This window comes from Thunnus thynnus, chromosome 8, assembly GCF_963924715.1.
Source record: "Thunnus thynnus chromosome 8, fThuThy2.1, whole genome shotgun sequence".
Taxonomy (NCBI): domain Eukaryota; kingdom Metazoa; phylum Chordata; class Actinopteri; order Scombriformes; family Scombridae; genus Thunnus; species Thunnus thynnus.
Window position 1 is genome coordinate 24,544,445 of NC_089524.1, and position 22,169 is coordinate 24,566,613.

The window sequence follows — 22,169 nt, forward strand, 5'->3', positions numbered from 1 at the left end:
GAAAATAGTCATATTATTCGTGCAGTTCTGTCGGGAACAGACTGCAGACCATCAGGCTGTAACATAGCTGGCAGTAAAGATACCAACAGGAAGTGGAAATATTTCACAGTGCTTTCTCTAATCATGATCGAAATCACTCAATGAAGACAAATCCTCCTGTGTGCAATGGCTGTGCTTTATGTGCTGTTGCTCAGCTGACGGAACGGCAGCTTGCCATGCATATTCTTCGATTACTTTGCTTAAATAGCCATGACCCCAAAATCCAGCTCATTTCAAACCGTGTGTTTGCAGAATGAGTCCAGTAGGGTGCGCTAAATTCAAACATAAAGAGCAGCACCTGCCAACATGGAAACAAAAGCTGTGGAACTGCAGTTAGTTAGACATAAGATATACTTTATGTTGAAAAGATTCAAATATTGTCATAATTCACCACCATTACCATTGTGTTAGGAATTGTTACAACACAGGTATCTACTGTTGTTGTGTTGAACCAACCTTGACAGTGAAGCTGCTGAAGCTATCTGCAGTGATGAGCTACCATGCATGACAAATGTGTAAATAAAATGTGCCAGGATGCATTTATCCTGCTTTTACATCCTGTATCGTCAACCACCACCTTGCTGAGGCAGGACAATACAACAATATCAGACAGCGAAGACAAAGGACAGCCTTACCGGTATCTTTCATGAATGCTACCTTGAATTTCAACACAAACACACACACGCACAATCACACACACACACACACAAACACACACACATACTGTTATTTGCCACCACCCTCCTTTGTTGGGAAAAGAGGTGACTGTTATACCAGGAAAGCAGTGGCAGTGTGTTTGCTGGAAACAACTGGAGCTCTTCCAGCTCTGTCGTTCAATAACGTAGAATGGACAGATGGATGCCAAAATGAGACAGCGAGCTGCCAGAGGAGGATGAGCATGTACTTCATTTAACATCTAAAATGATATATGCTTTTAAGCAATAACTGCATGCAGGGAAGTAGTCCAAGTAATCTAATAAAACAGCATGTATAAAACGATCTCAAAACATATTTTGTTTCAATTGCACTGAGAGTTATACAGCCAAAAAAACATATGTAGGCAGGTTAAGCGTATAAAAACATAGCATCCAAATGTGTTTGTATGCTAAAGATATTTGTGAGCCATTCTTATTATACTTTTTATTTCAATAACTTATTGTTTTAAACTTTTAAGCTTTTAGTCTATATTGTTTTGTTATCTGTCTTTGTATTATTCTGGCCTTGTGCTGTTTTAAGCAATTGTGCAATGTTTTTTTCTGCTGAGTCATCGCTGTTTTTACCCAGTGAATACTTTGCAACATTAGTTGGTTATTAGTTATTTATCATTATCATCATCATCATTAGTAGTAGTAGTGGTAGTAGAAGTTGTAGTCGCTAGTAAAAAGCCACAGTAGTATTTTACATCGTGTGTGCTAAATTAGGCCTGTGGCCTCTTAAAGTGAGGGAGAAAACAACTGCAAAACCTCCAAATGATTAAAATTAGCGAAAGAAAAACACTAGTACATTAACTAAGAAAAAGTAAGGTTTTAATTATTCAGTAGTGTTGTGCCTAAATATTTTTTAGTATGGTTTCTCCTGTACAAACATTTATCTTCAGTTGAAACCAGAAACAAAAATAAATGGACTCTCAACTTAAATGTCCAATTTTAACAGTGTTGCAGTCTTAGGTGTTCTACAAAAAGGTGAAGGCAGATACATGTAGGCGTAATGATGGTTTACTGTGTCATGGATTTGTTTATAGACATGGGCCACTTTTGTTGAAAAGGCCTATTAGTTTAAGTATGCTTTTTAAATTTAAATTAAATTTAAATTTCTGTCATTCATTGGGCTATACAAATTTGCACAAACAGTATAGTAACAAGACAGCTAGGTTGTAGCTACTTTGGTACAGTGGTGCTTTGTGCTGAATGCTAACATCAGGATGCTAACATGCTCACATACAATCCAGCCAATAGCTGATGAGATATTTCAATAAAAGACAGATATGTCAACCTCATAGTGTGTGCTAGGATAAAAAGTCAGGGGATCACCAAAGTTAATTGAATGCATTGTTTGAGAACCATGGATGTCTGTAAAAAAAAAAGTGCCAATGCATAAAGTAGATTTTGAGATATTTCACTGATTAAGTGAAAACTTTGATCTGCTGGTGGCTCTACATAAAAAGTGAGGGGATCACCAAAGGCATGATTATTTATCTCCTAAAGGCCTTGGATATTGTTGGAGAATTGCTTGGCATTCTTGTCACAATATTTCACTCTGAATGCAACATCAACCTCCTGGTGGCACTAGAGGTAAAGTCAGGGGAACACCAACGTCAGTATGATTCATCCTCTGAGGACCACAGACATCTTTGCAAAATTTCATGGAAATCCATCCAGTGGGTGTTGAGATATTTCAAGTCTGGACCAAAGTGGTGGATCCTTATGTCAGAGGGTTAGGGTTAATTTATTATATCAGGACAAACCCCTTGAGATGTATCATCTTGTTTTCAAGGGGGTCCCAAACAAACACTCACAAAACAAATGGAAAACAGAACATTACAAGACACAACAATAGGCTATATAACACATCAATGACAAAACAAACAACAAACTAAATAAGAAAAAGAAAAAAAGAAAAGAGTTACAACCTTAGACTAGACACAATCAAAAGAGAAATGATCAATCTATAAATAAATAAAGGAACAGTCATAGCACGACTGAAAGCAGCCAACATTTTTAAGTAAGCAAAATGATGTCAGAAACGGATACTAACTTATTCCAGTCAGACTATAAACCAATGTAAATTCAATTTACCTAAATCTGCATTTGTAGAGTATAACTGAGTATCAGTTATCAGTATAACTGACATTGTAGGCTTACAGATGTACATTGCATTGAATCTGATTCATTAGTATTTTATTTATTAAATACACAGTTTATGGATTGAATATGAGGCCTTTTAGGGGTAAATATTCCTCTTATTATTATTATTATTGTTGTTATTATTATTATTATTATTGTTGTTGTCATAACTAGGCCTATAATTATTGTTATTAAAAGCATTATTACTATCATCAGTTATCATCACTATCTTTAATCTGCCATCTTATTTATTTAGTCTAACTTTTCCCCCCCAAAGTTTCTTTATTTACAACAAAAAGGTACAATAACAATTGTCATACTAAAACAGTAAAACAGTGAAAAGCAACTTTGTACAAGCCAGATGAGTCCAAAGTTCATCATTTGTGAGTCCTTTCAGAGTTCAAATAAAATGTAGGTTACCTCCTTTAAAATATGAAAGTATATGTAGTTTTTTTTTGTTCTTCACATTTTCGATTAAAGTGCAATAAGTTGCTGTTTAAATTCAACCATAAACCGATGAAAGCAAGTTTGCAGCCAGACCATTTAGATTTGTGGATGCGTAATTTACCAAGAATGATCAGCAGCTGAATATAGTTGATATTAAAACAAAACAAATGAAATATTGTTTATCTATCTGGATTGCAAAAAAACACAGGTAGAGTCTATCTTAAGCTTAAATCTTTCCAACACTTCTTTAACAGGGTAAAGTCGATGTAAAATCTTGAAGGATATGGTTCAGTCTAAGCTGAGGCATTGGTTCGTGTGAGCAAACACTACTATGCTGAAGTATTTATGGTTGATCAACAAGCGCCACTGCGCGCGCCGTGACGACAGCGACGGATTATTTTCTCGCTATTCAAAATGGCACCCTCTCAATCAGGAAGTGGAGAAAACAACTAAGAAGAATAAGTTGGATAAAAATTCCTTATTTCTGTTTTCTTTGACGCGAGTGTTCGTTCAAAATCAGCCAGTGTGCTCGGGGTTTGGGTTGAGATCAAGTAACACAGTAACGGTAAGTCTAATTCGAGGATATTGTGGAAAAGCAAAGCGACACATCGGCAGTTGGTTTATAACAAGACGCGATCTAGGCAGACCTCTCCTAGGAGCGCATGTTATTGACGACGGGCTGCGCCGGTTCTTAAAGCGGCTGTCCCGAGTTCAGAGTTATAATAGCAGACGTTATCGGTAGACTTTTGCCGACTTGAGGTCAAGGGAAGTTTATGCAGCTGTAGAGCATAAAAAGAGACGTAATGTTATTGATAAACTCAGCATTGTTGTGCTACCGAGAAGAAAGGCCAGTGTCTGACTGAAGCTAGCCAGTTACTTAGTAATAAGCTAAGTTAGCCTTATTGCTTTCACTCATCAAAAATATATACCAATGCTACTTTTGGAGTAACATGCTCGTTTGTGTGGTAGCTACATAACATTAAGGAAACGTCATTTTAGAGTCAGAAAACCATAAGTGGATAGCGACGTTATTCCATTAACCTAAGTTACACATACAATGTACGAAAACGAACGTACCCAAACGCTATGCTAACTTAGCTAGCACATTTAGCTATTAGAAGTGCGGCTGGTATGAGCAAACTATTAAAGGATCCTCCTGTGATATTTTGCCTTCCATGATTACTGACCGTAAAATGAAAGCGGGCGAAGCAGACAAGCTGTATAGCAACCGTCAGCTTGCTCGCCAAGTTACGCTTTTGTTAAATGTATCGTTTGTCGTCCCGGTGTCAATGCTAACAGTAGTTGTAACGTAGAGCTTTGGCTGCCTTCCTTTGTGCTGTGTGTGGACCAATGTGCCTCTCAAAATTTCCTCAGAGAAAGACACATTTCATCTTACTACGGCATTTGATTGTGTGAAAACGTTACACCAAGTCCGCTATAATATATATGTACTTTAATCGCATATACATGCGCACATAATGAAATCGTAGTATCGCATTAGCTGGTTGAATTACAGGAAAGCGAATATAAGGACTGAGTTTAATCCCGGGACACCTTGAGTTGGTTGAAAATATAGTTCTCGCAAAGCTTTGGGGAAACTCCATTTTGTGTTTCATACAATATATTTTCATTGCATTTATTTAGGAGAAAGGAAAATCGTAAAAAAGTAGTGTAAGCATTCCTTGTAGAAATGATAAACTTTGGTCAATGTTGTAATGGAAGCTAAATGTAGGCTATGCATTGTATGAAATATTTGCATGTATCTGTATCATATCTTTTCTTTAATTATACAAGGTAGTATACGCATCAGTGGTGACTGAGAATTAAGTGCTTACAAAGAAATAAGTGTCTATACTTGTGTGTACTCAAGTGTACCCTGGCCAGTGGACCACAATCTCTTACGTATTATACAATTTGGGTTTACAGTAAATGTATCACTGGAGTTTACCTGAATTCCATAGCTTCTGTATTTTCCGATTCAAAAATAATGCATGATCTAAATGCTGAGACAAGCAAAACATATCGGGATGTTTTGGGTGATTCAAAAAACTGGAGGAATGACCAGGAGGAAATGAAAATAGCTCAGACAGAGTTGTCCCCTCTAGTTCTTTTTCTTTTCTGAAATGTTCACTCTTTAAGCTCCAGTGTTGTCTGTTGCCTGCAGCCAAGGCTAGTCGAGCTTCATGCAAGCCTTGACATAGGATGCCATGGTGTCTGGCTATTTTTCTAATTATGTAATTTCCCCCTTGTTGATGGATACCATTTGGAGACTGTGAAGCGAATAACATGCTAGGTTCCTGTCTCCGTTTTAGACGAGTGCCCTTAACCCCAGTGACGTGGTCAATGGCCTTGGTGTCATTTGCTGTCAAATCCCTCATGCAGCCACATCTGTCTCTCCTTCCACATATAGACTTTAATAGCAATAGACAGGCTGTTTAACTATAGGAGCGTCAAGCAGAAATACAAGGGAAAACATATTCCACTGCTCTTTTCTTTTTGCCTACTTTACGTACTACAAGATCTTTAAAAGTAAACTCATGAGCAGGAAAATGGCTTCTTCAGTTTTTCTTTTTGTTAAATACTGCAGTTTGGGTGTAAAAAAATAATTACAAATAACAATAGTACTTTCTGTAAAAGTTGATGTAATTCACTGATATAATAACGGCAAGTTTTGACAAGAAAAACCAAGTCATTTTTGAAGATATGTTTAAATCCCTGCTTCTGGTCCAGGGATGCAAGAGCAAGAATAGTAGAGGTAGTCTCTGAACAGTGCTTGTGTGTGTTTGTGTGTAAATGCACAAGAGTTAAGTTGCATGCTTGTGCTCCACAGCCCCCTTCTTCTGATTTCCTACTGTGTCAGACAATTGATGGCTGCCTGCCCTGCAGGGACTCTGAGGGTCACAGCACACCGGATCTGTTGATACTGTGTTTGTGCGTACAGGAGCAGCAAGCATGATACACAGAGAACATGGGGGTATTTCACAAAGCAGGATTAGCAAGTTAGCCAGATAATGATTGCGACATATCCTCTGCAATGTTTTCATTTTCACTAATGTCCATAAATCTAATGTTCAGGGTTTGTGTATTCAGAAGAATATCACTTGGAAATATTTTTTGTTTTGTTTCAGATATTACTTTTTGAACTTCCCTGGTGGGATGAGCTCAAACAGCCATGATCCATGGTACAACCATGGCTCATGCCCCCCTGCTCTCTATGACTTGGCCTCTATTCTCCCTCTCCAATCGGTGCCAGTGATAAATCTTATTTATGGCCTGAGGGCTGATTAGAGTGAGAGTGAAAGATGTGGAGTGGAGGAGGGGAATAGGGTCTAGGTAATACGTTTGATGCAGTTCCTGCTTTCCCAGAATCTGGCCTTTATTAGATAATAGTTCATGTATTAAACATAACATGGATGTTCGGTTAGAAAAGAAAGATAGAACAATTGACAGTTGTTGGGAATATGTGGCTGTTGTCTTCGCTTCTACATTGTGACAAGAAACAAGCAGGTCTTTTATGATGGGCCGTTTGAGTATCCTATGTCCCTACTAGTATCCAGACCTGGAGGCTTTGTGGATCCCTCCCAAGCCACATAAGAGCTCTGTAAGCAGGCCCGGCTCTAGACAACAGGGGGCCCTAGGCAAGATTTTCTTTTGGGGCCCTCCTTACTTTGCCTGGAGCTGAGAACTATGAAATAAAAAAATAAACTGTACATATACAATAGTTTAACTATATATATAACTATATAAAACTATTATTTGTTTTATGAGGACAGGGGCCTGATTGGCTGTATGTCTTCCAGCCAGCAACTTACTTTATTTAAAAAAAAAAAAAAAAAAAAAGGATCTGCAGGGGCCTACACAATTGCGTATTCAGCATATAGGGCGAGCCGGTGCTGTCTGCAAGAGATGACTGAAATGCAGGAGAGCATGGCACTCTTTGGCATCCCTCACTGCTTTTCCTTATGGTTTTCAGTGGAAAAAGCTTGTCAGCATCCTTCAGAGAAAAGCAAACAGTGATTTCAAAATGTGACTCATCCAAGGAAGGAAATATGAGAGAAATATTAGTGTCGACATTATGGATGACTGAGTACCTTGTGTGTCATTGTTTTGAGTTATCAGCTAGGATTTATAGCTAGCCTTATATAATAAATAGGGAAGGACAAAGAGTTGTTTTAAGGCCTCCATACACCCTGCACTGTAAAACCTTAGTGGCATGTGTATCAGACTAGCCATATATGCTGTATTTTACACCTTATTACACTGGAATAGAACATTAGATGTAAGTTTGGCTGTATGTCACCTTGTTGTTTACTCCCAGGTCTTGTTTCTCCCAATTTGACCCTTTTTAACTGGGCAACCTGTTATACATGCAGGGTTGACCCTCAAAGTCGACATAGGTCACCGGACATGGGACCTTTTTCCCCAGGTGTTGGTCCTGCACCAAATGCAAATAGTGGTATAGTTGTATATTTATATGAGAGGCTAACATAGATATTTACAAATGAGCAAACTCACATCTTTTATTTTCTGTCTCATCACATTTGAGTGATTGACTACGAAGATTTCAGCCTTCTCGTATGACTGAAACACCTGCACCTCTCTCTTTTTCTGAGCAGCCATGATAAAAATGGAGCAAAACAAATAACCAAGGCAAGTTTTTTATTATGTTGGTGCTTCAAAACTAGTGAAAGGTGAAGCGTGCCTTCTCTGTATCTCCCTGCTTGACCGTGCATGTTAAGAAAATCAGTTTACCATAAGAGCAGGTAAGTTGAAGGTGGAGGAAGTCGCAGTTAAACCCAGACCGCAGCTATATATCACTGGCCACCGTAGTCCCTGCCTGGTGTGAGGCACAGTGTCAGCAGATTCGATCACTGCACACAACATCATGGACAAGCATGCTGCATTTTTAAAAAATTAGCTTTTGTCAAAGGCTGGCATTTTTCCTAACAATAATATTGAATTGTTTGGAATATCTTGTTTTTGTGTCTTATAAAAAAGCAGAAAGGCAATTAAACTTTTTTTTATCCGCTGTGTCTATTAGACATTAGTGTATTTACCATTTCAAATTGACTTATCCTCGTCCTTCCACAAACATGTTACATACCCTAAGGTCTATGGTTTGGTGAAGCATATGGGGTTGTTAATATAAGTAAATATTTACCATTCTTGTTCTCTACTGGACACTAAACTAATCCCCAGGATATTTATTTTAAACGTGTCTGTTAGTGAGTAGGAACATCTTGTTTATCATAAAAGGAATCTGTATTTGTCATTCTGTTTTGATACACAGCTGCTCCTAGCCAGTAACTGTCTTTTAAACCCAGTGAAAAACATGCTGAAATCTGATAACAGTGTTGACTGACGTCATATTTTTTTTTTTTGTTTTTTTAAAAACACAAATGCAAAAGATATTTGATAAAGATAACTTAAATATTTTTGACAAAGAATTGTGACCAAGATACAAGCTGAGTGGAACATTTTTAGAGTTTAAATTTAAATTAAACTTGTCAGTGCTCGCTGATGAACTAACATTAATGTCTCTAAACATATCATTTCTTCACTGCAATTTCTTTTTATTTATCAGCGTACACACACACCCATGCCCATATGTCGGCGATGAGCCAGTATACTGTGAAAACACACATGTACACACGATTACCATGTAGTGGAAACATACTTAGCACATTCACACACATGATGCAGCTCTTATTTTAGAGATACTTCCAGCCTCAGGGGCAAAAGCTCACCAGCAGGGGAACTCAAGAATTTTTTTTCTCTCCTATACTTGCACGTACACACCAGCTGGAAAAAGCAAGAGAAAACGAGACACATTATGTATCTGCGATTTAGGAACTGATAACAAATTCTCCGGTGTAATGTTAATGCATGAACTCAATAGCAACAATGCACAACACTCTCTCCAGCAGTTAATGTCGTCATGACAATGATGTCAGCATGTCAGTGATAGGGAAATAAGCCACATTAAAACTATATTCATCTGGGGACAGGATTGGTGTGAATGATCTCCAGCTACACTGTGTATTCAACATCAGTAACAATTTATTGATGAATAGAAAATGTATTTCAAATTAGAAAATGTTACACTTCATAACATATTGTAATCATAACATGAGGTATGGGCTGGGTCCGGATTGATTTGACGTCCGAACTGTGAGAAGCCCTGGTCTATACAGTACTGTGTTTGTTTGTGCATTTGAAATTTAAGCCTAAGGACCACTAGAGGACATTTTGTTGGTAGACACCAGAGTTCACTACCACAATTTCTGTCTTGGCATCTAGTATTCAAGATGTGCCCCAGACGCATCTCTGATGAGTTCAGGAGAAGGCGAGGGTAATTAAAAGGCATGTGGGCCATCCTGTCTGACTAATTTTCTGCATGGTTTACCAGCTTGCAATGGTGCAATTGTTCAAGAAAAGGATAGCAGCCTCAGTCAAACCGTCAGTCAGCCAGCCTGTAGCTCAAACCCACAGTTGAACTGAACTGAACTTAGCGTACCTAAGTGGCACAGACAGACAGACACAGACAGGCTCCCTGACGCTGTGCATGTGGTGCAATATTCTCACGCCTGCCAGAGAAGTGAGGTCAATCTCAGTGGAGTAGAGAACTGTCTGGATTTGAACAGCGTCGGTGAAGAATTCAGAAAACTGGATCATTTTTGATGACAACTAACCTCGGAGAATTTCATCCTCCCATATATTTTTACAACAGGAAACAGAATAATGAGAGAATTATTTGGTGATTTAACTTGTCATGAAATGTAGATTCTAAGATGCAGTTTTGCCCCAGTTCCCAGTCCATGATAATGCCTCCTGTTTAGATATGTAGTGTATATCAGGATGGTATAACAATACGGTTGTATTTCTATTTGGACTTACATTTTGTAGTTGTAAGGTCACAACAGCTATGGATTCTCTTGTTAGGTATTTTTAAATACTGGCCTAACACATCATGCAGCGCAGACTTTTGCTCCTCGTGCTATGTTGTCTGCTCCTGAAATGTGCATCTGATAGTTATGGTGTTATGACTGAGTCTCTGAATAACCATGGCTGAGAGGGGTGGGTTGGGGGTGGGGATTCACAGGCAGGGAACCAGCTGCCTCCAATCAGCAGCAGAATCCATATGGGGTCAGACTGGGTGAGAGGCAACAGCGAATGCCACTGGCTTTTTCTGGCAGGAGGGAGGGAGGAAAGAAAAATGAACATAAGGAAAATAGGCTAGTTCAAGCACAACAGGGACGTGGAGACACATAGGGGACCAGCACGTTGGAAGACAGGGATTGTGATGGAAATAAGAAAACAAGAGGCTATCACAAGAAGAAAATGGATAGTGATGGAAATGGGGAACAAAGCGATATCAAAGAATATGGGGGCTGGTAATAGAGACAGTGAGAACATACAGTGGGAGTGTGATGGGAAATGGAGAAAAGGATGGTCAACACATTGAGAATCAAAAGGGCAATTGTGAGTAGACTAAAGTGAAAGAGGTGGGAAGCATCTGATGTAGAGAGATAAAGTAAAATCTGTCACAAGGAAAAGAAGGAAATGGAGGAGCAGTGCAGTAGTCTGATAATATTTGTTTGTTTTTAAGACCAAAAGAAATGACCAAAATTAAATGTGATTTGAAGATCACATTACCAAAATCACATTATCAATATCACCAGCAGTTTATCACTTAAAAAACATATCAAAACTCAGAGCATTCATATCTCAAAATGACTCTGACAAACTGGTTTAAGCATTCATATCAAGCAGGTTTGACGACTGTAACGCTCTATTTGCAGGATTACCCAAACAGTCGGTAGGCAGCTCCAGCTCATTCAAAATGCAGCAGCCAGAGTCCACGTACATGGAAATTTGAAAATATTACTCCGGTACTGAAATCACTTCATTGGCTCCCAGTACAATACAGAATCACCTTCAAAATCCTGCTAATAGTCTATAAAGCACTTATTGGTCTGACTCCTCAGTACATTTCTGACTTGCTCACTGATTATAACCCGATCAGGCCTCTTAGGTCATTGGGCAGAGGTCTTCTAGCTGTACCCAGAATTAGATCCAAATCTGGTGAGGGTGCCTTCAGTTACTGTAGTCCTGCTCTTTGGAACAAGCTGCCTGCTGACCTGAGGTCTATCACAACTGTTTGTGTGTGTGTGTGTGTGTGTGTTTGTGTGTGTGTGTGTGTGTGTGTGTGTGTGTGTGTGTGTGTGTGTCTTGTTTCTTATATAGTTGGTTACATGTGCAACTATGTGATACGGCAGGGGATTCTATTTGATTGTGTTGTATTGGTGTTGTATTGATTTTTTTGGGGGTTTTGGGTGTTGATGTTTTGTGTTGTGTTAATGTTTTAGAGTTTTTAATTGCTGTGTGGTGTGTTTAATGTCATTGGTTGTATGCTTCATGCTTATATTTTTGTATTTATATTTTTTATGTTACTTATGTTCTCATGTTTATGCCTATATTTTTATACATTTTGTTTTTCAAGTTAAGCTCATTGAGTTTACTTGTAATGAAATGTGCTATATGGGGACAGGAATCGAGAACAGGTTCCAGTTGAGAACCGGTTCTAAATTGTTCAATCCTTCAGAATCGTATGCCTCCGAGCTTATCAGTTCCTCTTATCAATGCCCAGGCATGTGATTTTGACAGAAGGAAAAAGTTGGAACTCAACTGTGAGGGCAGTGCAGCACCCGGACTGTCTACAGTGCACACACACTAGAGTTGTCTTCAGCTATCTTGTAATTCATCTCCAGAAAAGGCAGCGGTTGCGAGTAATTTTTGATTTAATAAGAAAATAATTACCTTTGCGAGATGAACGTGAAGTATACTGTGAACTTTCTACGCTGTCACTGTAATGTTAGCAGACTAACGTTAGCGGAGCGGAGCAGCATCAGCAGTAACAAACGAGACTGGCTGACCAACACACACTGAAGCATTAAACAACTTAAATCAACTCTGAGGTGAGAAAAAGAAAAAAAGAATATAAAATAAGAAAATAACTTGGTGCTCAGTCTGTTTCACTTCAAAAACCCTGCACCCATTCAGTGTCTTGGACAGCGATGGCTTTCCCCAGAGCTAACAGTGCAGCAGAGAGGCTGCTCTCCACTGCTGGAAACATGACGTTAATAACAACACAGCAGAGCACTCCTCCTCCCCCTCATTTTGTTATTCTCTTACAGGCAGAAGACTGTAAGATGCTTTCAAATTAATTAATTCATTCATTAACTAATGGAGTTAACTTTTGGTTGCTGACCATTTATCTTATGTACCAGTTATGATACATATATTCATCAGCATACAAGGTCATTGATAAACAGTGGAGATAATAAAACAGTTATGCAAACCTTAAAAATGACTCAAGAGCATAAACATTGCATAATAGTGCTTTACATGAGCTCAGACAAACACAAAGCAAAAATACGGACGCTTTGCATATATAGCTGTGAGAAAAAACATCCAAAATCTACATATTACATTATGTGCAATAACAAAACTTCTTCATTAAAATACTGCTATTTTCAAATTCAGTGAGCACATTGTATACAAATTTGTTTAGGGAAAACAAGCTATCATCTTTTCACCTTACTAGTTGTACCAGAGCAATAAATGGTGAAGAGTTAGCATGTGTCATCATCCTTCTATTCTGAGGAAATTAGATGAGGAAAATGGGGCAAAGACAGCTAAGTGGATTGTTTTCTCTTTGATCTAGTCAGCCTTTGATCTATTTATGTTGGGTGGTGGTAGAAGTAGAGCGATTTGCTCTTAAATGAGTGTCATCAAGCCACTGTAAACCATTGTTTGCGATCTTGTTCAACGTCTCTGCTCTTTACACTTCTCTGCCACAACCATCATTGTCAAACTCTACTCTGCCCTCACCTTTCCTCCTTGCTCCCCGGCTGTCTCCCTTCGCCTGGTCTTCTCTTTATTTACCACAACAAAGGCCTCCTCGATTAAGTTCCCCCTTAATGGCTAAATCACTTTTAATGTCTCATTCAGCTGGTGTTTGTGGGTATAATGATATTCATGATCATGGCAAAATGGTGCTGAATAGCCAATCGAGTGGGCTGATGAGGATCTAATTAAGAATAATCGTTATCCCTTTGTAAGTGGCTAAATCTTTGAACCTTGCCTTTCAGTTCGGCCAAATCATTCAAATGACTGCTCATTTATTCAGTGTGTTCTTGTGTGCTGTCTCAATCCAGAGAGCCACTCTGATAAATATTTGAACGGGCGAAATGCAATAACAACAGGCTCTTAAAACCCAATTTGTTTCCATTTCCCGGCTTTTGATAAGACAGCAGATTCGGTTACACAGTCATTCGATCATTATTCTCTATCCAGTGTCCTACCCGGTCACTGGGCCTTTATGGCAATGTCTGTAATACTGAATGGAAATTTTGTATGTTGGGAATGGAATGGGAATAGACAGATAGGTAGCTAATAACTTCATCTTTCCATGTTTCTCCTTAGGGGTATGTGTGTGTGTGTGTGTGTGTGTGTGTGTGTGTTCATGCAGTGGCAAGTAGAGGCCTTTTGTGTCGAATAAGGTGCTGATTAATAATGTAGGCTGTTTTGAATGACTGAGCCCTGTGTTTCCCTGGGAAGTAACTTGTTCCTTTTATGAATATTTAATCACAGAAGCTAATGAATCCAGCCAGTCTAGGCAATCATAACCAACTAACAGCCCCCTTGCTGCTCTGGAGTAAGGCAGCTGGGCCCTGATCATTTCTAACCCGATTACTGGTGATGCTGATGGACTCAGATTGGTGATGAGTGAGTGTTGTGTGTTGGATTGAATGATTGCCGTCAGCTGGCTTGTTAGTAGTGAAGACAGATGCAGAAAACTGCAGGAGAATGACAGATGCCAACAGACTTACTGTCACATGAGAAATGTGTGTAATGAGCGCATCTTGTTATTGTACATGCGTGTGTATTGAAAGTGCAGCTCTGTGTCCACACTGGCGTTGCAGTGACAGCAGAAGTGGACCTGTTTTTTTTTAATTTATGTATTAGATTATGTAATAAGAACCATACAGATAAATATTGTCACATACAGATAAGCAATGCAACAGTAGCCTATATGCTGTAGTTCAGCTAGCAATGCTGTGCACTTGGCAGAGCTTATAGGGCACTTGACTGATACAAACATATATTAACCTGTGTATGTGAAACAGTAAATTGACTTGATGAGGTTTTGAATATTGTTACATGCAATGTAGACAGCTGCATTGGATTGGAAGTTTTTATCAGTTTGGTCCGAAAGACAGATGACTGGAAAACATGGCTGGAATGCTTTTGCTGTAGACACACTGCGTGCCACAAGGAGCTGATTGTGCAAATGTTGTTAATTAAGATGAAACAGAGCTGCGCATTGAAGCGTTTTCTCAGTACCTTAGGAAAGATTAAAGGTTGAGTCATTTGGGGGAAAGATTGTTGATATTTGAACTTAACACAAATACACCCCCCCTTTGCTTCTTCAGAAGCTCTGTTCTCCGAATTCATGGACGTGCTTTTCCCAGGCAACGACCAACAGAGAAATAAGGTGGAATTCAGAGCAATGCGTCAGCTGCGGAGTCACTTCTGTTCCCTCTCGCATATTATAACGAGCAGTGTGAGCACATGTGAGCACAACAGTTCATCCGCACTCTCAGCCTCTCTGCGGCCTCCCCACATCTCACTCGACCTGCGTTCAGCGTCGCTGTCCACAGAAGCGTCCGTCTGTCAACCGTAGCTCCTGGGGAGCTGAGAGGACAGCGACCAGATTGACTGACACAGAAATTTACTGAACCAAAATAGCTTGCATGTCAGCAGGAAGAAGTCGACAGTGTTTGTATTTATTGATTAATTAATGTAGTTAATAAGTTCAAAGCAGACACAGAGGGATATTTGTGTGATTTAAACAACTGCCTGCTCAGATTACGCTTCACTAAACACAGGGGCTCTCTGATACATTTAATAAAATGGAAGCATATCTGTTCAGTGAGAAAACACTTTCTATGTGAACTGGACGTGGTCTCTCTCTCTCCAGTTCGCTAGCACTCCCCTACCATTCAGTGGGTGCTGGAGACGGGAGACTGTCCTCACACAGACAGCTGCTCTGATGACTGAGCATGAGCACAGCATGAGCATGCGTACACACAGACAGCTAGCCAAGAGGAGATTTACACAGAATTTGACAAAAAGTGTATTAAACAATCTTTCTCCAGAATCACTGACTCTACCTTTAAGTACGATGCCCAAAGAAAAGAGATGGGATGAGAGACGGGGAGTAAAGGAATACATATGAGAGGTGAAGAGGCCACAGGTGTCAAAAGGACAGAGGGGTGAGGATAAGATGAGGATCTGCTACAGATAAGAACAGCAGACTCTTGTCTCTCACAGTTATTCATCCCTGCCACCAGCAAGAGAAATAAAATGTAAAGTGAGATAACGACTATGCTCCTGTCATGACCGTGGCAAAAATTCAGCATTGCCAGCCTGTCATACACTTCCTTTTAGCAATGCACTGGCATTAAAAGAGACACACACACACGCACACATGCAAGCGTACATATGTGTTTTATAGCCAATAAAACACATGTACACTGTTTTGTGACTTTATCACCTAAATGCTGGCATTGTAAATTCATGTTTGTACATGGCAAGATTATATGTGCATAAACAGTGTGGATGCAAAAAAAAAAAAAAAAAAAAAAGTAGTTGTATGTGAAAGTATGAGTGCACATTTGTGAGCGAGATGGCACACGCGCGAGGCAGGGTGGTTGTTCTCCTCGTGAGCATTAATCGTGACTTACCAGCTTAAGGAAGTCACACTTCCCTGGATGATCCCCATGTGCTCTGGCAGCCACTGATACTCGCCAAGGCCACCAACATGCAGCCAAGCAGTCCTCCCTAGAACAGACTGCATTTACCTCTCACCTAATATGCTTGTGAGCACATGTTGGACGCTGCAACTAACAACACACATCTTGTGTTTTTGAAGTGACAGAGGCGTGCTGCTTGTTAACCTCTCTCTCGCTGAGAGACAAGCGCAGTGACTCACACTACCAAAAGGCAGCAACTGGCCTAGAATGTTGCCACATCGCTGGAAATGCTGTTTATAACATCACTAAATCGCCATGTTTGCAGTCCTTCTTCCCAAATTAATCTAACAGTCTGTGTGTTTGGCATGTGCAGTGTATAGTGTGTGGTTTGTTTCAGTTTTTAAAGATTTTAAAAGGCCTAATCTCCCTGCAGTGAGCTTTTGCATCAGGCCACCCAGAGAGAGAGAGAGAGAGAGGGAGAGAGGGAGAGAGGGAGAGAGAGAGAGAGGGAGAGAGGGAGAGAGAGAGAGAGAGAGAGAGAGGGAGAGAGAGAGAGGGAGAGAGGGAGAGAGAGAGAGAGAGGGAGAGAGAGAGAGAGAGAGAGAGAGAGAGGGAGAGAGAGAGAGAGAGAGAGAGAGAGAGAGAGATGGAGGGAGAGAAACACATGGAAGGGGGCTGTACAAAAACCAGCGGTAACCTCTGAAGTAATTAACAGATTTAACAGATTACACTGCTGCTAAGAGTTTCTCTCTTTCCCTCTCTTTTAAGTAACCAAGCAGGGTTATAAAAATGACTTATGTGTGTGCTGCTTTTTGTTGAATGAGCTCCTTGTGTCCCTTGTGCAGCAGTGGGCATGTTTTTGTTCTCTACGTTTTATTTTCCCTTTTTCTATCTCCCATATCTCCAACCCTCTTCTCTCTACCGATAGCTTTCTTCATCACCTTCCCAACCCCGCCCCCACCCAGCGGTTTTTGCTGTTTTCCGGTAACAAGAGGCCTTACAGGAAGGGGATATCTGGGTCCACTCTTACAATGATCAGTATCGATTATACTCAGAGGCTTGCTGGAGGGGTGGGGGTTAGGAAAGGGACAATAAAAGACAGACATTTTTCTGTTGCTAAGAAACAGTAACTGGCACGGTGCAGGTGGGTGATGTGGTAGGGGCAACAGGGGATAGGGCGCTATGGGAAGAAAGTGCAGGACTGTTATTGCATATAATGACTTTTAATGACTAAGTAAGGAGAATATGCAGTGGTGGTGGTAGGATAGGGTTGGGTGGTGCAGGGAACGCTTATATCCCTTTCAGACGTGCATTTGACTTGTGTAGGACCTCTTCATATGAGACAGCTGTCACCCTTCCTCTCACAGTCCGCAGTGTAGTCCCACACATTTCACTGAAAAGCCTCAGAATTGCATCAAAAATGAGCAGATAAAAGATAAGTTTCACCTCTCACTTGTCTGGCCATCTGCATGCTACCTCGCTCTCAATCACACATGCTCATGTGCTTTCTATTTCTCTCTCTCTTTCTTTTTTCAGGGAGTTGGATAAACGGCCTTTAAACACTGATATCATCAAATTAATTTCCGTTCTTAGTAGCAACACTGGTTATGGTATGTGGTCGGGAGTGGTTGGCTGAAAGGGGTATCGGGGTGATGGAATGAAAACAAGGCTGAGTTTAAAAAATCAATTTTCCTATTCAAATCAATCTTCATTTCAATTTTATGACATCAATTTATAAAATCCGACATCAATCATTTATTTTATGCCTTTTCCTGTGGATTTTTTTGAATCTGAAATGAATCCAGACTGCCTTTGAGCTTGGCGGTGCCTTCAGTGGAGCAGCTCCTGCCATGTTCAACAAGTTCACAAAATCTCATGGCCAGATCTCGCTGTGCACGAGATCTCGCACGATATTTCGTTGTGCAAGATCTTGTGGCCAGATCTCGTTGAACATGGTGGAAGCTGCTCGACTGAGGGCACCACCAAGCCTCTTGCACAAATGCTTTGTGACACAATCACAGCAAAGTGTATATTTTCCTGAGGTACTAGTGATGTTTACATTACAATAGGTATGTTTGTAGCCACCTTATTTACACTGGCTGCCTAGTGGTTCAATTTAAAATCTTGAGTTGTTTATACACCGCACTGAAGAAAGCACTTACCTGCTCACTCAAATCTCACTGACTGTAGAGTCTGTAGAGTTGAACTATATTGTATTGACTGCTGCAGTGTGTTCATGTTAAATAAAAAGTACATTAATGTAACTGCTTTGGGTCGATTTTTAATGTACACATTAATATTTTTAATAATGCACCAGGTAGAGGGTTCCTTGTATAATTTACAGCATTAGTTCTCTGAGAATCTATTTCATATCAAGCAAAATTGTTATTGTAACTGAAAAGAACCCCTAACCGGATCGATATCCAATCAGGAATTGAATCGAATCGAATCGGGACCTTGTGAATTGGAACGGAATCGACACCTGGCCCTAAATCAAAGAAAGCTTGTCCACCGAGGCTAGTAAGAAGAACTAGGTGTGTTTTCAGCCGTCACACTCGCTTATCAAATCATTCTTATAATTTAACACCAAACAAACCACTCTCCACCACATCCCTGCTATAAAACAGCACAGCCGGCTGCATCGATGCATTGCATTGATGGGGCCGTCTGGGTTTTTTCTTTTTCTTTTTCGTTTTCGTTTTTACATGCAGGGCCAACGTTGGTCTGAATATGAACGCGGCCTTAGGACGTCGTTTTAGACTTTAGATGATAGGTTGCAGTTCATCTGCATGTAAGATTACTGGGCGATTCCGACTCTCACTTACATTAATATATTGCTGTAGTTTTGAGCTTTCACAATCACCCCTTTCATACAGAGAAACTTTTTTATGAAAGAATAATCTCTGGATGACATTATGTAGAGACTTGAGTCAGTAACTTTAGTTTCATAGACATCACTCCTGAACCACAGAAATGAATAGCATTACAGAAGATTGAATAAAGTAACAAAATTAGGTTTCAGTCTAATATTTCTCTCTTGCTCACTCTCACTTGTGCTCGTATTCTCTTCCTCTGTGTTTTTTTAATAGTAGTTTGTTAGTAAATTACTTAAAACATTTATAATGTTAAACAAAATTGCCATCTCTAATATCCTTTTGCTGAAGACCTCCTGCCTAGAATGTTTATTGGTTTGGTGTTTGCGTTGGGCTTCCCCTCATTTGCTTCTGCCTATCCAGACAGTATCACACCAGTAGCCTGAGGGTAAAATGGCCTCCCTTTGTGTGCATTGGCTATGTGAGAGGTGAATATGTTGGGTCTCTGTCTCTCTCTCACACACTTATATGCACACACCCAGACACACAAAGGCCCTCTTATTTAGACCCTCATGAACTCTATTAGGATTTATTACCTCAGCTTTGTCCCCAGTGACTATGTCTGGCCTATGTTCCAGATTGGGGGCAAACTGGAGGAAGGAGTGAAGTAAGGGAGAGGGGAAGGAAGGTTACAGTTTGATTAGTTTGGGGCAAGAGAGTGTTACTGATGTTACACAGGCGTGCATTGTGGAGTGCTGAGAGATTGGATTGATTCAGCTGTCAAACTGGTGTGATTTGTGGGATATTTGCTAAGCTTTCAGTCTGGAACATAGGAGTGGTCAGTTATGCTTCATGATATTTTGATCTCAAAATGCATTTAAAATCACTAGTTTACAAATTGTGTGCTATAAACCTCAGAGAGGCAGATGTCTAATGTCTAAGCACACATACCACGATAGTGAGCGAAAGGTTATTTCATACACGTTATTTTAATTTTCTAACTTTCATCAAACCTCAGAGTTATGCAGTAGAAGTAGAAGCTGCCAGCTTTTAACTCAGGGTAACTTAGTCTCTGTGTGAAACCATATCAGAACAAAGAGGTCATTGTGGTCAGTTTCCCAATTATAGCAAAGTGTGTCTAATTTGTTTGGACAGATAAAAAGAAAATTCTGTGATCCAAATGTAGACGAAAGGATAGCCCAACTATAAAAATTATGATATTTGCAAACACAAATGCAACCTACAAATATGTCCCTGTATCTATCTATCTATCTATCGATCTGTCTATCTGTCTGTCTGTCTGTCTGTCTGTCTGTCTAGTGTTAATTTTGTTGTTGACTTGTTATCATGTCAAATAGCACTATAAGTTTATGTTCAGTTGCTGTAATAGGCAGCTCAGGCTGTTTGCTGTTTGTGGACCTCGTGACGTGATTTTAATTAGTTCCGTAATGAATGTGAAACCTTCAGTGATGTCAGATGACAACCAGCTAATGAGGGCTGTCAGTCAATAAATACAAGCTCACCCTCTGCATTATGAATAAGGTCTGAATTCATTTTGTGGCGTTATAAAGATAGCTATAATAAGGACGGCATGTCATAGGTTAAAAATAATGGATTTAACAAGCACTGTAAAATGTTAACTATTATTTCAGTATGTATTATTCTTTTTTCTCATGATCTCTTTCAGGAGTGAATATGTCTGAATCTCAACCCCTTCTCTCCTCTCCCTGCACATCCCTCCATCCCTGCTGTCTTCCACAGGTCATGGAGAGCCATTGCCCGTGTTAGAAGAACTATCTCAGACGCAGCCAGCACGTGGGTGGCAGTTTGAGGGTGCATAGCCTAAGTCAGCTGGTGGTCATGTGCGAAGCTGTGGTCTGATGCCCATCCTCCCCTCAGCGCTGGCCATGGACGGGGAGAACTACCTGCATCCAGAAGGCCCTCAGCTGGACAGCAGCTTGTTCTCTGTGGCCTCCTCTAACATGGAGGTATGCTTTGGCATTTATTTAGATCTATATATATATTCACTTAACTTACATTGCTCATATTTTTAATTGGTGAGTTATGTCCCTGTGCCTCTACTATGCTTACAACTGTGATTTTAAAAAAATGAATTACTTGCTTCTGTGTTAGCCCAAAGAACTCAAATAAATTTATTGAAATGGTTTGGGGTAGTTTAGTTTAGTGTTTCAGTATTTTCAAGGTTACTATGGCTTGACAAGCTGTTGCTATAGGATACTATTTCAGTAATGTCTTTTGAATCATTAGAGACCATCTTAGCAATGACAGCATGACAAGTAAAGACACTTCAGTTGTACCTGACCTTAATGATACAACACCTCCTATATTTACTATTTGATATCTGAGAACTGGTGTATTTGAAATCTGTGTTGCAGGAACTGCGTAACAGTCCAGTCATTTAAAGATGTGTAAAGCACTGTGAAAGGAAGTGATCCTAGTTGTGGTATTCAGTTGCTTATGACTGATTTGCAATTCCTGTGAAGATGAGCCAAAAACATTAAAGTCATATCATTAAAAAAAACTTACTCATCCCTAGTTGTATCTTTGCAATAAAGGTGAATTTTGTTTGTGATTCTCACAATATTTAAAAATTACATTGAAAAAGGGTTTTAATTGGAAGTACTCTCTAACAAAGTAATAGTCCCAATGCTCTTTGAGCACTACAAACAAAATGCCATTCATCTCCATTGTAATGTGATAGCAACAGAAAGTCCACAGAAGAATTACTCAACTTCATATCTAAGTACCACCAGGGATAAGTGGAAAAAATATTGGATGTGGCTCAGCTGAGTCATGAAGAGCTTATACAATTACATTGAAACAACATTCACTTAGCTTTCTAACTAGCTAACTTAGCTTAGCCCATCAGTTACAAGTGGTTTGTAGTTCTCAAGACCTTGTGGAACAAAGATGTGGATTTTGTTAATTTGAAAGTCCTATATGTACTTTTTATCAGTAGTGCATGATAAAATGCACTGATGTGAGTGATGGCAATGGTAGTATTCTCTTGCACTTAATTTAGAACATAAAACCTATAATTTGATAAAAGGTCTTTTTTACTGTAATGCCAAAACATACACCACTGACACATAGAGCCATTTGTTGTTCCTGCTCTATGAGAAAGTTCTATTGCACTTAAGATGTTCAATGTTGTATTTATATGTTTTTCCTCAGCATAACAGATT

General features: G+C 39.7%; 1 protein-coding gene across 5 annotated transcripts in view; it reads left to right on the forward strand.

The window, feature by feature from the left end:
* The first annotated feature begins 3,720 nt into the window (after positions 1-3,720).
* The window catches only part of sbno2b (strawberry notch homolog 2b), a 69,211-nt gene continuing 50,762 nt past the window's right edge, over positions 3,721-22,169 (forward strand). For all 5 annotated transcript variants that reach the window (XM_067597363.1, XM_067597364.1, XM_067597367.1 and 2 more), the window contains exons 1-2: positions 3,721-3,894; positions 20,725-20,951. In XM_067597363.1, the coding sequence (XP_067453464.1) occupies positions 20,844-20,951 (108 nt within the window). In that variant the 5' untranslated portion in view covers positions 3,721-3,894; positions 20,725-20,843. The remainder of the gene's footprint in view (positions 3,895-20,724; positions 20,952-22,169) is intronic.